General features: G+C 38.6%; 1 protein-coding gene and 1 pseudogene across 1 annotated transcript; both read left to right on the plus strand.

Moving 5' to 3' along the window:
• Positions 1-9,746: 9,746 nt before the first annotated feature.
• Positions 9,747-12,278, plus strand: LOC106903526 (G protein-coupled receptor 4-like). The gene is made up of 4 exons (XM_014967406.2): positions 9,747-9,855; positions 10,240-10,442; positions 10,665-10,840; positions 10,923-12,278. Exons 2-4 carry the CDS (start codon positions 10,254-10,256, stop codon positions 11,452-11,454), a joined length of 897 nt encoding a protein of 298 aa, XP_014822892.2. The 5' UTR covers positions 9,747-9,855; positions 10,240-10,253; the 3' UTR covers positions 11,455-12,278.
• Positions 12,279-17,554: 5,276 nt separating this feature from the next.
• On the plus strand, positions 17,555-20,482 carry LOC106903525 (uncharacterized; annotated as a pseudogene).
• The last annotated feature ends 361 nt before the right edge of the window (positions 20,483-20,843 follow it).

A 20,843-nucleotide genomic window follows, 5' to 3' on the forward strand; every position in this document is an offset into this window, starting at 1 on the left:
TTTTTCAGAAAGGCCTGCTTCTCTTGATAAAGGTTCTCCTGTATAAATTGGTGTGAATGGAGAGCAGGGAGCAAACAGGCAGGCTTAGGGAAAGAGTTCATTAAATATAAAGTGCTTAATGATCGCTTTGTTTTACCAAACTTACAATGCTTAACCCTAATAATAAACTCAAAAATGAACAAAGTAACTAAATGTAAATGAATGAACCAAAAAAGCAAAATCTGTAATAAACACACAAAGAGATATTCAAAATACAAACTATAACCAGCAAGATAGTGAAAGGTTTGGCTATTAAATTCTGCGTTAACTTGACAAATTCAAACCACATTAATATTGGTTTAATTTGCTTATACCAAATTAAATTCTGTTAGCTTGATAAAATGATACAAACACATTAAGGGTCATTTGTAGATAAGCTTCCATATGAAAATTTAAAATAAATCACTTTTTAGTGGATTTTCTCTTATTTATCAGATTGTGTTGCAACTGGGAGAAAATATTTGGTAACTTTATTTGAAGGGGTGAGCATACGACTGACATGACAGTCATAACATGACAACATCTGACATGAACATAAAATCTTATTAATGTTTGACTGTTGTCATGAAGTGTCATTCGGTAAATAGACACTTTTAATGCAAAGTTGTTTTAAAAGTCCAATTAAAGTGCCAGCTTTGCATTAAAGTGTTTACCAATGACTCATTTATGAATGATGACAACAGTCATCATTCATAAAGACTCCTTCATGTTCATATCAGATGTTATGTCATATTTATGACGGTGTCATTTCAGTCTTATGCTCACCCCTTTAAATAGTGTTACCAAATATTTTATTCTTTTTTTGCCTTACATAACATCATAATCACTTCAAAACAAAAGTCTTTGACACAATAAATTATAAATTTTTCCCAAGTACAACCCATAAATATTTATGTCATAACTGACTCTAATCTGTTGACCCACATGCAGAATCCATTTCACAATACAAAGACAATCAGTTAAATAAAGTTTATTGTACAAAGAGTTTGAATGTGTCTTTTGCAAGGGGTATGGAAAGGCTGGAGGTCTGGAGCTCTGAGTAGATGAGAGGTGAGTTGTACTGAAAGTGAATCAGGAGAAGACCTTACTTAATGGGGACTGATCCGCCAGGGGATTTATTCTGCTGGTGCGTGGTTTCTAGGGGGAGAGTCGGGTCCAGGTGGAGCTGGAACCAGGAGATCCAGGTAGACTGAGCGGTGATGATGGTTTGTTGGTTGTACTTCGTTGGAGGGCGGACAGCTTGTAGCAGACTTGAGAAACTACAAGAGATTTGTCACCAGTCGTAGGGATCTTTGAACCTTCTTTATGGAGAATCTTTTTGGTGAAGCGATAAAACTCAAGAGGCACAAAAGTAACACCCACTGATAATCTGCAAGGAGATCACAAAGGAGGCTTGAGCAAAACACTCAGAAAACTCAGAGAGACACTAAGGGACACAGATTACCGTGAACGACAACACTCAGGCATTGAAGGGCTGGATGAATGGCTTCTCTGAAACACTGGCTGATGACAGATAGGACTGAACATCTGAGACCGCCCCCCCCCTCTGGACAACACTGCCTCCTGGCTCCATCTAGTGGATGACTAGAGAAAGGAAAAGCAGCCCCACAGAAACCAAAATCCCAGCTTCCCCACAGTCTACTTGTCCACAGAGGTCTTCCTGCTTTCTTCTCCAGTCGATAAATCTTGTGTTTTGCTGATTTTAGACCCAATGTGGATCTAGTAATTAACAGCACCAGCCCACATTGGACACAACATGAAAAAGTCAGTTTCACACAGTTTTCTGCACCAAAACAGCTTACCGCATCAGTGTGGTGAGTTTTGTGACAGGAAGTTGAGTTGAGTTTCAGAAAATACATTTGTACCAGTACAGAGGCTCAGGTTTCCATTGGTTGGTGTCAGACACAAATGTGAAAATAGCCTCCAGTGGTTCTGTGGTTCAAGCTGCAATCATTTTGCAACCCAACAGCAGAGCTTTTGTTTCAAAAGCAGCATAGCTGTGTTCAAATGGAGCATGAACTTAAATGCTAAATTGCTTGTAGTTGAAGACGTAGTGAATAGTTTAGAGATCAGATGGTGGATTTTTTTTGTGTTTTTTATTTTGATATGTCTGCAAAATCGTTTAGTAATCAACTTTAGGGAGATATAGTAAGATTATGTTTTTGTTTTGATTTGCCAGCTTAAAATTGTAATGGCCTCATCTGCCCAGCCTATAAAAAGTCTGGAGACACTTTTGTCTGCAGAGGACCTGATGATCGGACTGAAGAAAGTCCTGCTTTCATCTGCCAAGAATATTCTCACTCTGGATCCACATTTTGACTGGGGTGAGCTTCACCTCTCAGCAGAACAACCACCCTAAACATAAAGCCAAGTCTACAATGGAATGGTTTAAAGCAAAACATATTCATGGCCCAGTCAAAGTCCAGACTTAAACCCAATCGAGAATCTGTGGCAATATCTGAAAACTACTGTTCACAAACGCTCTCCATCTAATCTGACTGAGCTTGAGCTGTTTTACAAAGAAGAATTGGCAAAACTTTCAGTCACTGATGTGCAAAGCTAGTAGAGACAAACCCTACAGACTAGCAGCTGGAACAGCAGCAACATTTGGCTCCACAAAGTATTGAGTCAGGGGCGATGAATACTTTTTCACATAGGACACATCATTTTTGCATAGGATTTCCTCAACACGAGTTTTTTTTCTTGCCAACAGTTCCAGGTAGAAACTCCCCACTTACTTCAAATATTGATAATTTTTCTTGGAGAATTACAGAAAAACAATATATAACAGAGAATCAGGCAACTGAGTAAATCTATTTGTATTTCATCAAAAACACAAACTATCTTATGCAAAACCATATTAATTTTATAGTTAGAGCTTCCAATATCTTGTCCCCTTTTCTGAGACCTTTTGTATTTAACTAGCAAAATAAAAATAAATATGTAATGATTTTAAATATTTTAATATATTTTGCCATTTTTAATCAGAACAAATACAATTTATTTTAATATTTAAGCCAGAAAATATTGTGATTCTGGACTGGCATTATCACCATTTTTGAAACTCCATCAACCAGAGCAGGAAATAACTCCAACCCGTCTGACATGATGCTCTGTATATCTGGCTCAAACAACATTAATCCTCTTCCTGGAAAAGTTCTGATGTGACATTTCACTTACAGATTTGGCCACTTTGAACATTAAGACCCTTCTTTCCAACTCTCACTGTTGAACTCTGATTCTTTCTGAGATGGCATAGTGCAAACCACAGAGACTAGAGTTTCAACACTGCTCTTTTGGACTCTCAAAGCCTCTGGCAGTAAGTCCACCAGGTTGATGTTGTTTGTCTGGTCAGTGTTTTCCATTATGATTTCTTGTTTCACGTTAAAGCCTAGCAAAGAGCTGCTGACACTCTCTTGACTCACAAGCAGAACCTAGAGGGCAACTGAACCATATTTGATGCTTTTGATCTCTAGCAGGACTTCATCCACCCATCAAATGGTGCCTCTGCTCCTTTAGCTGCTGTGACTTTGAGAGGGTGTGATTACATTTGGTAGAGCTTTCTGCACCCATGACTTCTCCACTATGCTCACTTGTGCCCCACTGTCCAAGAGCATCTGCAATTTAACCCCATTTATTTGGCATGTCACAGCACATCTACCACCAATCAGCTGTGCAGCATGTTTCTTCTTGTTTTGTTTGATGGGCCTGGTGGAGGATGCTGTGCCCTCTTGAGGATGCAGCTTTGCAGTGGGTGGGACTCACTGGTGGCCCCGCCCCACCGACCTCACTCAGTTTCCCATCAGGTTGTTCTCATAAACTGCTCCATGATAATCAGTTCTGAAATGTCCTTCACTGTAGACTTCTCTGGTTTGACCCACTTATAAAACATGTCTTTGGGTTGAACATGAAGTTTTTTTGGTGTCTTACATTGATAAACGTCCATCAATCGAAACCTCCTCCAATAGGTGTCAGCAGTTATCTCCTATTTGGTAACATTTTGAAGCTTGTCATCAATGTGACAATCTGCCTTGTCCATCAGCATATAAGCACTATGTGCTGCTTTCCCAGTAGGTAGTGGAACCAGTTGGACCGTCCACTGGTCTTTAGGCCAATAGCAGACCTGAGCCATCCTTTCAAAAGTTAAGAAGTGATCAACATCCTCATCAGAGGTCAGTGGAAGCAGCTGTGTCTCTCTCTGTGGGGCTGGTGGCTGGTAGGTCATCTGGCTTTGTGCTTCATCATGATTGTCCTCCTCATCATCATGAGTGTGAGGATCCTCTGCATGTTGTCACCATCGAAGCTGATTATGTAAGTTCCTTCTTCTCAGTTCTTGCTGTGCTGATTCCTTCTCAATTTGCATCGGTGATTTGACTAGGCCTGCCAGCTGATCCAGTTTCTCAGCAGAGCTAGCATCACCAGCAGCTTCAGCTCCACTCATAGATGCAGCCAAACTTCTGACACCACTTGTCACTTTGACCCACTTATAAAAAAGGAAATAAACATTTACACAAACCTGACAAAAAACAATAAATTGTATGAATAGATATACACCCTCATGTAAATCATTACAACTGAACTAATCTCAGGTCAATCAAAGACTAAATATAACTTAATATCACTTAACTTAATCAGAGCATTCCCCCCCTAACGCTCCAGCAGCTTTTCAGCAGCACCTGGAGCGTTTGTCTCTTTTTGCTGCTCCCCTCTGCTGAGGAGACACCAGGAAAGGTAAATGCTCAAACAATTGTTGAACTCAAATTAAACCAACAGAAAATCTCAGAACAAATCAACCTTCTCCCTGTACAGGAAGGATGGCCAGTCCCCCCTCCTGAAATAACGATCAACTAAATGTCACAGTGCAACTGAAATAAACAACTGAAACTAGAAACATCTGGTTTGTCCTTTAATAGTGATGGACCCCTGGTCTCCATCACATTTAGTCATAACTATAAACTTAACATGAAACATATATAATCAGAAGACGTGTCACTGCTGTAAAAATAAGCTGGATCCAGTGCAGTAAAGCTGTACAGACAGTAAGCTGAGACAGCAGACATATTGATGATATCTGACAGACTCTGCTGTCAGATTCTGAAAAATTTGGAGGTGTCATTTTGTGAAGCATTTCTACCTTCACTTCCTCTGTCTGCAACATATTTAGGCCAACATGTTCAACTAGTAGTGGATGCTTTTAAAAATGTAATTATTATCTTGTATCAGATTCTTTATTTCAGCAGTTACTTTAAGTCGGAAGTGAGACATTCCTTTTCATTCCTTACAGCTGTGAACTTTCAATATGAACCTTCCACACTGTAATGCTGTTATATGTCAGGTTGTTGAGATACATGTGAATATGTTTTAACTCCTAATCTGTTCCAGAATTTGTATTTTGTAAAGCCTGTCATCTGTTTCTTTCTGTCTGAAAATGTTGGTAAAGTTTGCTGTTGAAGGTGGAAGCAGCTTTTCTTGGTTTCTCCTCATTTTTTGCCTTTTGAAAACTTTTTAAATGTGCAGTTTTTGTTGCCTTTGACCTACAAGCAGAGCAAAATGCTTCTGTTCAGCTCTAAGGATTTTCATGTAATATTCTAATTTTAAATGACATGTTTTCATCAAATATAAGTAGAAAATTATCATAATTAACAGAGATTAAGGTTTCCATCCATCTATGTGTATTTATTTCACGTGTTTTACTTTGTGATAGTTACTGAAGTAAATGGATTTTTCAATAAAATTCTAACTTAATGAAATGGTATGTACAGCTTAGCCTGACTTGACTTAAAATGATATCTGAATAATTTCAAAGTCTGCGATTGATTGGCAACCTGTCCAGGGTAACACTGCCTCTTACCTGTTGACTACTGGAGATATGCACCAGCACCGCTAACAACACCACAAGGAATAAGTGTCTAAAATAATGGATGGATGGATGATTTTTAAATGTTTTTTAACTTGAATTTGTGAACAACCTGGAATTATGCTTACTAGATGGTGACATTATGCATCGTGTAGCTTAATACCTCATGTTTCATCACATCACGTGTTAACTCAGTGGATGTAAATGACACATCAAGTCCTATTTTTCAGCATCATAATGACTTTTTATGATAAGATGAGTAGTTTTATTATCCCATGGAAAGATTGAACAATGAGGTGAGGTGAGCATGAGGTGTTTCGTCATTTTGAATATTAGGCGCGCGCACATGCTCAGTTCACACGATGGCACCTGCCAATCAACTCTGGGTTTGTCGCAATTTGTCCTGAAGTGATCTGCCCTCACCTGAAGGACAAAGTTGTCGGGTCTACCATACGCTGCAATCTGGCTACTGATTGCTGGCTATTAAATGTGCGGTCATAAAGATTTGTTGGAAAATAATCAGAAAAAATGGTTAAAAGTCGTCAGTTCGGAAAACTGACGGCAGGGCAGCTTTACACAGCATTAGAGGACGGAATAGAGTTTATTCCATTTGAAAACTGGAGTCTGGAAAAAGGTAAAAGTTGGACAAATGCCTGCAGCCGGCCTCATGAACAGCTGAATACAGAGATTGATGGTATTAAAACAGCATGTTGTAATTTGTCATCTTTACATCATATATGCTTAGTGATTAAAGATCAATGTGTCAAGCTCGGTCCAAAACAATAAATATGTGCAGGTTGTACAAATACGTCCAGTTTCTTTGTTAAGCAGTAACTTTTCAGGCATGTGGCGCAAATATTCGTGATAAAAACATAGCTCAGATACACACTTAACTCCTCACTCAGGGGCTGCAGGATGTTATCGGAGGGCAGCACAACACTATCACTGCACCTGACCCACAAGAGCACAACCACATATCCAAAGCGCATCATGTGCGTCTTGCGAAAAATTAGCAGAAACCTAAACCACACAAATACAGGCCACACGTGCGTAATGTGCATGGCCCACTAAAACAGCGGACCTATTATTATTTTTAAATTATGCTAAATAACATGAAAGCAAAGCCTACCCGTGTGATTACAGGAGATTCCCATGTTCAGATGGTGTGTCAGACATCCAGAGGAGGTGAAGCAACAATGTTTGGTTAATTTCTAGTCTTTTGGAAAGCGTTTCAACTAGATTTAACTGTTTAACCCGCAGTCTTATGATGCGTTCACATCAGGATCGTTTTGAGCGTCATGCGCGTCTGGTTTACATCCAAAGTCTATTTGGAGGCGCGTCCAGAACCGTTGTTGCTCGTTTCGAGCATCTAGCAAGGCGCGATTTGAACCGTTTGGAGCATTTTGAGTCTTTGAAGCGTCGAGCGCATCCGACGCTCCACATAGACATGGACTTAAACCAGACGCAAAGTGCTGTACACGCGTCGAACTTGAAGCGTCCAAAGATTTTTGACGCGCGTCATTAGCGGGTTAAACAGTTGTCCAACCTGGTGACTCGTCAACTCTTCAGTTTGCCAAACCACAAAAAAGCTCATAAGCCGGCGACCTGCCAGAACCGCACACGGTAAAAAGCTCAGGCGGGATTCAAACTCCGCTCATTCATTTTTAGCTTACAGAAAAAGCGCCAGGCCGCCAAATAAACAAAAGTAAACTGATCAATTTAGCATTTAGGCTTTGACATTCCCAACCCCCCATCTGTGTGCTACATATATCTTTATGTAGCACACACATGTGTACGTGAGGTTTTCACACAATTTTTTTTATCCGCAATTTTAAAGAGGGTTAGATAATAAAAAAATCCAAAAATTAATATTTATTTTACTTAAAGGAAAATCTCAAGGTCCGCACAATGTGTACAGCTGGACAACCGCGGGCGCCCTGTGCTCACCTATATTGCAAGAGGAAATACGCACGATAATGTCGAAAATGGATGGAAAATGTATAATAATAAAATAGATGTCAAATATCCTCCAGCAATGCCAACTTAGAGCAGCAGGACGGCGCAGCACCGCTATGCTCTGGGTCTGAAGCCAAAAGGCAGCGCAGATTGTGTTTGCTGTTCCACAGATTGTGCGGGAAAGAGATTTCTGCATGGGACCGATAACCAGCCAGACTGCTGGCAATATTTTTCCATTAAAAACAAAATGAAAAACACCATGATTAAACTTTAATGTGCTTGTTATTTAGCAGACAAAAATGAATTTCAACAGCGACCTGAAAACCATCAGTGGCCATCGACACTTATGGCTTCTGATGGGCTGGCTGCTTTTGGATCAAAAAACAAATGAATAAAAAGCTATTCGTGCTATTATTTTTTGACCTGAGCAAAAATGATCTGCTCTGGGCAAAGTGTGGGTGAGCATTTGGTCCGGACCCGTTAACCGACATGGCCCGACATCGGATGTTTATTTTTTCCCTTTTCCGGTGGAAAGAAAACGTTGCCACAAATACGGCATTTGGACCAGAATGCTCATTTCATTTTAGGAAGATCTGGTTTAGACAGGGACCCAGAGTCAAAGCCTTTTTTTTTTAGGTGTCAGACCGGTTCCTGATCCCAACCCGACCCGGAGCTGGAGCGTGTGTGTAAACCTTTGGGTGACCGTTATGATCTGGAGCCTTAGATTTGGTCCAGATCTCAGTGCTGTAGGTTTTATCTGTGCCTCTGTCTTTATATAAGTACAGAGAGATGTCAGTCACACATTGTCAGAGCTGTGTGCGGACTGTGTAAATGTCTGGTGGGACCAACGAACGGGCAGGGCCGTAAAATGGGGGGTGGGGGCAATGGCCCCCTGACCCCCCTTTTCCGGCACTTGTGGTTCATACCCTCATCAAGCTTTGGATAGTAACCGACAGAACAAGATCTTGGATACAAGCAAGTGTATAAGCTTCACCGTAGGAGCTATAAAAGCAGAAAAGTTAGTCTAAAGAAAAGTTATGCTGGAGAATATTGCGAATAGGCCAGTGTAACTTGTGATGTACGATTTCTGTACCACAAACCTCTGAAATGAAGCATATCTTTAGTCATAAATATAACCTGAACATAAGATGAAACATCAGAAGACATTATTGCTCATCCTATAAAAGTATGTTGGATCCAATGCAGTAAAGCTGCAAAGCAAGTAAGCTGAGACAGCAGCTAGTATCTGACACATTCTGCTCTAAAATTATGAAACATTTGAAAGTGTCATTTTGTTGTGTCATTAATGAAGCAAGCAACCCCCACCAGTCTCTCTGTGGCTTACAGTTGGCCCACCACATCTTGAGTCATAGCCCACCAGCTAGCAGCACACACGACAGGGTGGAAGAACCAACCTGGATAATGAAACGAGCAAATGAGAGCAATGCAGTGCATCCTGCACCAGCATGCATGTGTTTCTATGTTAATGTGAAATGTTTCCATGACTGCAGCTCTGCTTGTTTAAGGTTAATTAGAACTGCAAACAAGGGGCTGAAGTAGCAGCTTTAAGATGAGATGCTGCTTGCTGACGGCAGAGTCCCAAAATATTTATTAAACTATTGCATGTAAGTTAAAAAGGTCAAACAAGTGGTTTAAGCTAAAGTCTACTTTTTTGTTTTGCAAAGAACATAGAGAAGATATTTCTCGTTAATTAGCGCTGAATTGAATTATTAACTGAATAACAAGTAACAAGTAAGTTGATGAGAATTAGAGTTTATAAAACTGAAACGTTCTTAGACCATTTTAGAAGACGCTTCCTTCCTGCTGGTAAAGAAAAAGGACCTATCACATCATCTCTGCGGCCATTTCTTTTAAATCAGATGTCATTGTTCAGACACCAGATGGTGCGTATTTATAGAGAACGCTCAGGCTGCAGACTGTTGAGATGACAAGGATAACTGACTAAAAACAGGAACCATTTTAGGACCTTTAAACTTTGAAAGGTAAATATATTTTGTGTTTGAATGTACAGAACTGAAAAAAGCACATTTGATTTATTATGTTGCTGGAAAGTATATTTTATGTGTTTAATTTGATGAAACGACTAAAACAAATTAGAAATAACATTTATGCTCCATGCCGATATTCTACGGCAGAAACTGAGCACATACTTTAAACACAGATTATTATTATTTAATTACAGTCCATAGTGTTTTACATTTTTGACATGTTTTATTTTTCGTAATAATAACACTTCAACATTTTATATTACCTAAAAAACAACCTTTTCTAGGATTTTCCCTTAAGAAGGAATTTATTCATAATTTTATGAGCAAAGCTAAGAAAAAAAAAGAAGTTTCCATGATTAATTATTTTGTTCATTCAAGTTGGACATTGAAAAATGGAAGATTTCCACATCAGCAGAACCTCAGGGGACGAAAACCTAAATCAGAACATCTTCACCCATAGTGATGCAGCTAACAGAACCGATAACCGTTACATGAATGAATTTTCATTGGTGGTAAATTGGATCACTGTTGCCATTGGATTTCCTTTGACTCTGGCTGCCTTATGGGCTGTTTTAATAATGGTGAGTACTTGTTAACTTAGCTTTAGCTGTATTTTTGACATGGTATAAATACTTGAATGATTATAATTATTGGTTTTCTCTTACCTTCGGTATAAGTCTAGTTGTTAAAAAAGAAATCAAAACCTTTTTTTATACTTGTGGATGAAAAATCATCTAATAGTTAAAGTTGGGAAGAAATGCTTTGTCTTTATTTACCTTTCTTTCATCTTGTTCTCCCTGTAGGTGAAAAATGATCATGGTGCTCCAGTTTACATCTTCAACCTTCTACTTTCTGATGTCATCCAGTACTGCAGCAGAATTACAATGAAAACACAAAATAACAGTGTTTTCGCTAGTTTTGCCCTCAGTTTTGGCTTGGCAGACAGTATTGGTTTCATGATGTGTGTCTCCCTGGAAAGGTAAATATCCACCTACATATTATTGTTTCTTTCTGACATTATTACATCAGTAATGTCTGACAGCAGGTACCTTTTATTTCAGGTATCTGGTCATTGCCAAGCCGCTGTGGTACAGATTTAGAAGAAATATCCAGACATCTGTGTTGGTCTGTGTCGCAGTCTGGATCTTTTCTCTTAGTTTCACTCTTAGCATTTATCTCTTTTTGAAATATCAGATGAGAGTAATCATCCAGGCTGCTGGTCTCCTCCTCCCTCTTCTCTTGTTCATCTTCTGCCTGGTTGGGACCATTAAAGCTCTGTCTGAAGCTCGCAGTGTCCCTGCTGAGGAAAAACGTCGAATTGTTTCAATTCTTGTTGTGGTTTTGCTCATATATGTTCTGCTTTTCCTGCCCTTTATTATGTATTTTCTGTTGGTAAAACCCTGGGAAAATGTTGCCTTCTTTACTGTGGGAGAAATTGGTCTTTTTCTCAGTCCTCTTGCAGACTCAGCTTTGTATATTTTTCTGAGGAAAACTGAATTTAACCAGCTTGGGGCCTCATTGTGTTGCTGTGTAACATCTAAGAATCAGGAGATCAGCAGGACTGATGATGTCAACATGTCAGCTTTTCATTGATGCACAAATATCTTCACATATGACCTTCTTAAAGTATTCCTATGGATTATTTGTGAAATAGATTGCTTTCAGATTATATATTTTGAATTCTTCATTATCTTTTATATTCAATTTCAAACTATAACTCGAAAATAAATGACAACTTGCTGCGTGATTCTCAGAGTTATCCCAGTCTCAGTATCTGAGACATTTTCTAAATTATCTTTGTTTTTCTCACATGTTGAATTTAACCAGGTACAACATTTAGAAAGTGTCAAAGTGTTTAATGTGAAAAACTTTAGAACTTTATTTCTTCAGCCGTGAATTAAACCAAAGTAGCTTTTCTGCTATGTAATTGATTCTGAACCACATACAGTTTTTCCAATAGTAACAAAGCAGATATTTAATTTAGCAGGGATTTAATTGAAATGTTTATTATATATAACGTAAATATTCAATAGGATTAGAGATTTCTTTATAAAAAACAACCATAAAGCCTCCAAATCCTCCCAGGAGGTGGATGGCTTGAAGTTGTAGGTTTATAATTCTGCAAACCGTTCCATGTTGTGTTATGTGAAGATTAATGTTAATATACTTTTATTTTTAATCATCCACAGTGTGAACAAGGTGAACTATTTTTTTCAGACACAGAATGATGAGTTGAAAAATTTAACTTTCTTGGAATGGAAATATTTGTCAGTTATGAATGAATCTTGAGGGTTTTGTAGGAGTTTGTGACGGTAAGAAATTTGTTTGACGACATTGTAAAGGTTTGTTTTTTCATCTTCTTGTCTCTTGATCTGAAAGAACAACTTTTAATTCAGAATTAAATTTATTTAACAATATTCTCTGATAATGTGTATTATGTTATTTTACACACAGAGTAGTTGTCAGTGTGCAGGGCCTCATTTCGCTGACAGCATAAAACACCATAATGTGCAACAAAACAATATTTATTACGCTCTAAAATCTGCCAGCTGTGTTTGTTTCATTCAATCCTTTTTCAATCAGTAAATGGACTCTTAGATTTTACACACATACGGGTCTGAGGGAAAGTAACACTAATGATCAGTAAGGAAATTAAATAAAAATATACTGATGTTAAAAAAAAAAAAATTATATTTATAATGGAAGAAGATCATAAATATTGAAGCTCCTTATACAGCCTTTAAGATATTTATATTTTATAGCAGATTCATTATTTTTAACAAGTTTTTGAAATCAGAACTGAGTAAATCTTTTTCATATCTTACAGATGTGAAATAATATTCTAAGTTCAAATATCATGTTTTCATCGACTCTGAATAGACAATCATAATTCACAGAGATTATCATCCATGTGTACATTCAGTCTGTATAATTTGCTTATATAATGATAAATTATTGAAGTAAATTTACTTTTTAATAATGTTCTAACTTATTGAATGGGTCTATGCAACTAAACTTGACTTAATTTTAAATAAGATATGAAAAATTTCAAAGTGATTTTTTAATTTGTGAACAATCTTTGTTCCTTATTCATGTGTGAGCTTCATGAGTTTTCGTGTCCGGCCACTAGATGGTGACATTCTGCATATTGTAGCATTAAACGTCATGCTTCAACACATCGCTATAACCCAGTGGCTGTAAAATGTCACATTTCCAGTCACATAAAGTTGTCTTACTTTTCAGCATTATAATAACTTGTGTAGTTATGTTTAGACATAACTACACAACAATAGAAAAAATCTGATTAGCTGATGTTTGAATATTATATATGAAACTTTTTAAATTTTGTTCAACTTTGAAAAAAAGTCTCAACTTTTCTGCCACGCTGTGTATGCATGGATAATTTCCACTTTCTCCACCTGAGGTCTGACATGTCCAGCCACAGAGCCCAGAAGCTCTATCTGCAATTTACATTTCTGAGGGTTAATGGTGAGACCAGTTGATCTGATTAGCTGGAAAACATGCTGGAGATGATGGACATGCTCCTGTCCTTTCAAATGGTGTTTCTGTGACAGGTAACGGATGTAGATGGAGTCTAGAATCACCTCTGTTAGCAGCCAACTGACATATAAAATGAAGAACAGAACTGTTGCACCTGTGTGTACATGCCTAGCCACAAAACTGACTTCCTTTTCTATAGAGGGATTTCTGAAATCCAAGGAGCCCAGCGCAAAGAACTGAATGACTGATTTCCATCACTTTTATCCCCTCAGCTGTTGTGGTAAACAATGGCTTCTGATTTACCTTTAACCTGATAGAAGACACCGTTCTTCACCACAACATCTTCCAAGGCATTTATTTTACCCTGCTCCTTCCCCTCAACTTCTGTGACCTCATCAAAGCATGATTTTAATTTGGATCTGACTTCTGATAGGCAGATATGTCTGAGGGAAAATCAAAGTAATTGAAAGTCATAAAGGGCAGGGTTTCATCTTTCCTTCCACCTCTATGCTGGCCGAAGCTAAAAACTAATCTTTTCTGCTTTGAGCTTTGGCTTTACTGGGCACACCTCCAGTTCCACATCATAATCCTTGAAGTGGGTTCTGTAGTTTCTGTGCTCTAGTAGAGACCAAACTACAGATTGGGGAAGAAAGTTTTCCTTCTGTCATCATGACAATATTTTTTTAAGTGTCCTGTGAGCTTCAACAGTTTTCATGTCCGGCCACTAGATGGTGACATCATGCATCTTGTAAAGGTAAAGGTAATTTTATTTATATAGCACATTTTCAGCAACAAGGCGATACAAATGCTTTACAAGGTTTAAAAGGAAATACAAACAAAATAACAAACCAAAAGAAAGAGCAAAAGAAGAAAAAGCTAATATGTTGATCCAAAGTAAATAAACTAGATGCTCCTACTCAGGGTTGGTAGATATGTATAAGTGAGTATCCTCTGGTCTAATTCTTTTTCTGTTTTGGGAGAACAGGAGTCTAAAAGTAGTTGCTAAGGTAGTTTTTCTGGGTTCCAAGTTCTAATCCCTGTTCTGGGTTGCTAAATAAGTCTAAGTAAATATCCTCTGGACTTCTGGGATGTAGGATAAGTATAAGTACTCAACAGCTTCTAAGTAATAATAAAAACTAAATGTTCCTGTTCTGGAAGATTTTTTCTGGATTCAAAGTTTGTTCTAATTCCGGTTAAAAGCGAGTACTCCAGAGCAGGGGCGCGGTATGGGGGGGAAAGTGATGACAATTCTAGGGGCCCTCACAGTGCATTACTTTAACCAGTAATAGTAATTCAGGAAGGAGATGGAGGAGATTGATTGTTTTCACAGATTATCTGTCTCAACTGCTACGACATGGTGACGGTGACAGCTTTAACAGATATGAAGAAAAGATTTTTTTGTTAAAGTTATGTACTGCAGCTTGAATAAAATGCAACTACATAGCATTTTTGAGAAGTCTGGATTGTTTTATGTGTAGCTGCAAGTTGCCTATGACTGTTGCTCATGGGGAGACATTTCAGTAATCTAAAACTAATAGAAATAATTTAAGCAACCTATTTGCATACTGGATGTGAACTGTTGGATGTTAAATTCATGAGCAGTAAATATTGTGCTAATTATCAGTATTGAACCAAAGAAAGCAACGCAGATGCAAGCCTTTAAAATTGTGACGGATTTTATGGGCCAAATAGACTCAAAAAATTGTAACAGCAGCTGCGCGGGGGGCCCAAGCTCATTTTTTTGTCAGGGGGCCCACGATTCCTGGCGGCGCCCCTGCTCCATTTCTAACAAAATAAAACAGGAAAAGGAAAGAACACATTAGGGCACATGGCAACATTCAGACAAAACAAAGGGAAAAACAAAGACATGAGTGAAGGCGGTGACATCACAGGGCCATGAAACCACGTTGCTCAGCCTCCCGGCAGAAGTTCAATTAGATGTTGTTATCGAGGAATGTCCTCAGGAGCGCTCAGCTCCACAGCTGCATGGATAACAGGAGGGGGTGAGGTGGGAAAGAGTGTTATGTTTACATATCTTCAAGGACATTAGAAATATGCAGCCCTTCCAAGGCCACATGGGGAAAGCCAGTTCAGAAACATAATGTCTTAGGTCGGTAAGATTATAAATATCAATCTTCACTAAAGTCTCTCTGATACATCTCAGTTCCCAATCATCCAAATTAGTTTGGTCGTTCCACTGAGCCAAAACTAGCAACTTCTCCAAGATTGATTCCATCCCGTTAGTGAGTTTTAGAGCCCTCAGCTGGGCTGTGAGTCTCAGCAAGACTCACACCCAACTTGCGTCTCTGTCCACACCAACAGTCTGAGTGTTTGCTAGTTCGGCCAAGTCCGTCACAAATTTGTCGATAATCCAGGAATGCACAAGGTCCAAACAGCAGAAATCCTGTTATCCTGAATAAATCCAGGGTGAATCCCGCCGGTTGTGTCACCTCAGGACAAGAGGCTCTCCTGTGTCCAGCCTTCTCATCAAGAAAATTTGATCAACTGATTTGAGAGATCGGTTGACCAGATCTATAATTTGTAGATTAGGAAGATGTGCAAAGAAAGGCTCCAGAAATATAGAAAAAGACAGGACAAAAACAGAGCAAGCAGGGCAGGTATGGGCAGGGAGGGAGCAGAAGGAAAAAGCGTCCGCCTTCATCGAGAGCAAGAGAGAAAAAACCCACATACGCCTTTGCATTTGTGTGGTTTGTTGTGTGTTGCTTGACAAATAAAACTGATGTGTGTTCACTTCGTCACCTCACACAGTTTCACTGGTTCCTGCGGTTCATCAGACTATATGACTTACTCTGCACCCATCTAAAGGTCAGTTTGTTTTCTGAACATTTATCTAGTGGGTTTCTATTGGTAATGATGCAATTGTTTCTTCATACAGGTTTTAGTTATAAAATAGGTTTTGTGGTATTGGTCTATTTATTTAACCTCACAGGACAGATTTCCTGTTATATGAGAAGAACAAGGCCTCGTTTCAGAAAGTCTGGTTGACAAGCTCTGAGTAGACCAACTCCGCTCTGAGTTACTCAGGGTTTCCTTTTTCAGAACAGGGGATCATTTTAGAAAGCAGCATTATTAAAAACTCAGAATAAGTATTGTGGTACGTATGTATGTGTCAGTGATGTGCGGTGAGGTTCATTTCTGGTGAGGCACTGACTTACGACTTATACACTATGCATGTTATTGGACCTACGGAAATTTCGCACAGGCATAGAACGTTGGGGGGCAAAAAGACTAATCCTTTACATGTCATCCATAGCCGCGTTAACTCAGTGAAACTTAGAACTGTAGGTATTAATTTCGTGCTATGATTCACAGCAAAGGGAAAGAGGTATTCTCCATGATACACGCAGACTCGTTGCCATAGCAACTGACAACAATGCAACTTCATGTTTTAGGATTTAACACCAAAAAACATTCAAGAATTCAAGAATCCAAATCCAAGTCTATCCTCGGCATGTCTTTTCTACTCCATTTGAGAATCATCAAACTGTCTCGAAGCAAAACTTTCAGCTCCGGTGTTGATCTTCCTTTAGTTATTATCTCCTGCTTCAAATAAAAATCCATTTTAGAAAACTGTTTAAGTGTAGAAATGTAGTCTTTCATGTTGATGTTGGAAGAGAGGAGAAACAAATATATCGCTGTACTTATTTACTGTATGGCTAGCTCACTGTGTCTTACTCTGCAGTTGTGCAGTCACAATATCTGGGATCATGAGCGCCCCCTGCCATGAGGCAAGAGAACTGCCTGCCTCCCCTGGAGTCTGTTTTCTGCCGTTCCTGATCGCTCCTCCTCACACAAAACACGATACACACAGTTAGTGACAAAAAAACACTGTACATTATATACATAAGCGAAATTATGGAAAATCAGTCCATATATTAAATGTTTTTTAGCCATTTTATTGCCGGTGTACAGACAGGAGGAGCTGCTCTCACAGAATGGCAGCCAGTGCAGTTCGCGAGAGGTTGATCAATCCAGGTGAGGCTCAGCTTCCTGCTGCCTCAACGGCTTCGCTTCTGAGCATTGAATGGGAAAATGTGAAAATCCAGTGATTTTTAAGAAAAAACTAATCAGAATTGGTTAAGCTAAGTAAAAAATAGATACTTTATAGTACAAACCACAGGGTGAAAATAGCAATATAAATGATTTTATTATAATATATCATTTTCCCATGATGACAGGTGCCTCCCCTGACCGCAGGTCACTGGTATGTGTTTAATTTTCTGTTTTCAGAAAACTAGGTAGCCATTACCTTGAGTCACATTAGTGCTGGAGCATACTCTTCCTCGGTAGCAAGATCAATACTCTTGCTTGACAAACAGGGTTATTTTAACAAACTGAGTACTTTTTAAATGAGACCCAGTGTCAGAGAAGGCGTCTATTTCTGGACGTAGATGTTGGAGAGCAAACACTCTGCAGAAATCTCCATCGAAGCGTCACAGTCATTGACTATTTACTGTTACAATAGTCAATAATCTATTGTCAGTCAAAAGATTGACTGACACATTTTTTTTTTGCCACAGTAAATAATCTATTTCAATAAAATTACAGCCCAAGCATAGCTCAGATGATACAATGAGAACAAATTCTTTGTGCTGCACAATTCAATTTTTATTTCTACAGCATGTTGTCAAGAGTCTTACTGTAGCATTTAACCGTTCCTGTACAGCAGAGGTGCAGTTTCAGTTTTTCTGAAAAAAACTTTTTACATGTGTATTGCTGTTTGCTATTGCTACACCCCTAGAAACGTTAGAATTACATATATTTCAGACTTCTTAAATGTTAGATGTTAGTAAAACCATGTACATTCCTCATGGTCTCAAAAATGCTGGGATATTTTAGGCAAAATTAAAAATGCTTTCTTTCACATGTGCATCTGAAAAACCAGGAGCATCTGTAGGATCCAGAGAAGCTGTTGTGTGGATTTACATCTTTTAGAGTTGAACAACCAGTCACTGCTACGTAAGTTGTTCACTTCAAAATAATCTTCAGCTTTAATGCAAAGTTGCTATAAAAGATGCATTAAAAGTCCATTAAAATGCCAACTTTGCATTAGTGTCGTTATTTACCGAATTTATAAATTTTCTCCAACACATGAATGTTTACTTGTCCACAGATGTCTTCCTGCTTTGTTCTCCAGTTGGTAAATCTTGAGTTTTGCTGATTTCAGGAATAAGTGGATGAGATAATTAACAGCACCAGCCCACACTGGACACAATATACATCTGAAAGTCAGTTTCACACAGTTTTCTGCACCAAAACAGCTTATCGTTCTTAAAAGGGCATCAGTGTGGTGAGTTTTGTGACAGGAAGTTGAGTTGAGTTTCAGAAAATACATTTGTGCCAGAACAGAGGCTCAGGTTTCCATTGGTTGGTGTCAGACACAAATGTGAAAATAGCCTCTGGTGGTTCTGTGGTTCAAGCTGCAATCATTTTGCAACTCAACAGCAGAGCTTTTGCAGAACAACCACCCTAACCACCACCACTCTTCTAGGCAGTGGTGCTTTTCAGAACATTTGGAGAAACTGATCTCCAGCTTTGGTCATGAATTTTCCTCTGTCCTGCTGAGTGGACATTCTCTGTCATCAAGCTAATTAAAACACATGCCAGGAAAACAGCAGGACAGAAGCAGCTCATGTTATGTTTGTGGAACTAACATCTACTAACTACATAAATGTGGGTTCTGTCTTTATTTCCTTTTCTTTTTGTTCCCCTGCAGGTGAGAAAAGATCATGTTGCTCCAGTTTACATCCTCAACCTTCTGATCTCGGATCTCATCCAGTTCTGCAGCAGAATTCCTCTGATGTTACTTAGACATCTGTGTTGGTGTTACGGCCGCTGGCCTCTAGAGGCTGTGCAGGTTTCTTTTGTCATGCAGGTTCAGCTGGAGAGAACAACTTCCTGATTGGTTGCCTGAAGGCTGCAAGAGAGCAGTGATCCTGTTGGACCAGCAGAGGGATTGCAAGCCAATCAGTCACTGATGAGGCTGATTGGCCCACCTGGACCGGATTAAAGGCTCCTGAATTCATTCCTCCAGTGGGCCAGCTTGTAGGAAGCTTGCACGTCCTGCTAAACTGTTTTGGCTTTGGAGTAGTCTGTTTTCTCCATCCAGCAGTTGTGTTTGGGAGGCTTGGTGCTCCCTTTGTGTGTGTGTGTGTGTGTTTTTCTTTTTTCTCTCTTCCCATTTTGGGTTGTTTTGAGTTTGTTTGAACATTTTGTAACTTTAATTTGCACTTGACATTCTTGAGTTTGTTCATCCCTTTTGTTTTGCATTAATTGGGTTAAAATTGTATTGTGATTTGGTTTTGTGAAATCCTTTGTTGTAATTATTTTTTACATTCCACTTGTTTCCCTGGACACATTTTATGTTGCTGCCTCTAAAGCCCTACCTTGGGGGCGTAACAGTTGGTCTGCGTTGCAGTCTGGATCCTTTCTGTGATTTTCATCTTGAGCGTTTATCTTCCCCTTGATCTAAATACCAGTGGAACCATACTGGGTGTGTTTCTCCTCCTCCCTCTTCCCTTGTTCATCTTCTGCCTGGTTGGGACCTTTAAGGTTCTGTCTGAAACTCGCAGTGTCTCTGCTGAGGAAACATCAAATCTTTTCAGTCCTGGTTGTGGTTTTGCTCACATATATTCTACTTTTTCTGCCTGTTGTATTATGTTTAGTTTTTGAGGAAGTGAAAGAAAATGTCATTTTTGAAGCTGTGGCTGCAGTCTGTCAATGTCTAAGTCCTCTTGCAGACTCAGTGTTGTATATTTTTCTGAGGAAGTTGATAAGATTTTGGCTTCACTGTGTTCCTGTAAAATGTCTGAAAATCAGAAGTTCAGCAGCACTGATGATGACAACATGTCTGCTCTGCAAACTACAGCTGTTTAGGTGCCACTGATGGATAAATATCGTCACAACTTAAAGTATTCTTATGGATTACTTGCAAAAAATATTACATTTGAATGATCTGTTTTGTTCTCATGATCCTTTAATTTCCTTTGAAAATTAAAACAACTGAAGAGATGACAAGCTGCTTGATTCTCAGATTCATAACTTCTGTATCTGACATTTTTTTCAATAAACACATCACATTTAATCAGGTACAACAGAAGGTGTTGCATAAACAGTTTTTATTTCAAAAAGTTTATCAAAAAATGCTGAAAATGGCACAACTAGTTTTAGCTGTGGATTAATAATTGTATCATTTCTGAACCACATACAGTATATCCACATGAAACATAGTAGACACATAAAATCAGTGGGATTTTATTGAAATATTCAATTTGTAGAAAAATATTTAATCAGACTAGAGAGTTTTTTAAATCAAAAGAAAAAGGGAAATAAAAAAAAATTACTCCAAATCCTCCCAGGTGGGATGATTTAAAGTTGTTGCATTTGAATTCTGCCAACAATTCTATTTTTTTGTTTGTTTATATATATATTAATGTTGATATACTATTAGTTTTCATTAT

This window comes from Poecilia mexicana, unplaced genomic scaffold (assembly GCF_051168715.1).
Source record: "Poecilia mexicana isolate PSO_F unplaced genomic scaffold, ASM5116871v1 scaffold_15, whole genome shotgun sequence".
NCBI classification, from domain to species: Eukaryota; Metazoa; Chordata; class Actinopteri; order Cyprinodontiformes; family Poeciliidae; genus Poecilia; species Poecilia mexicana.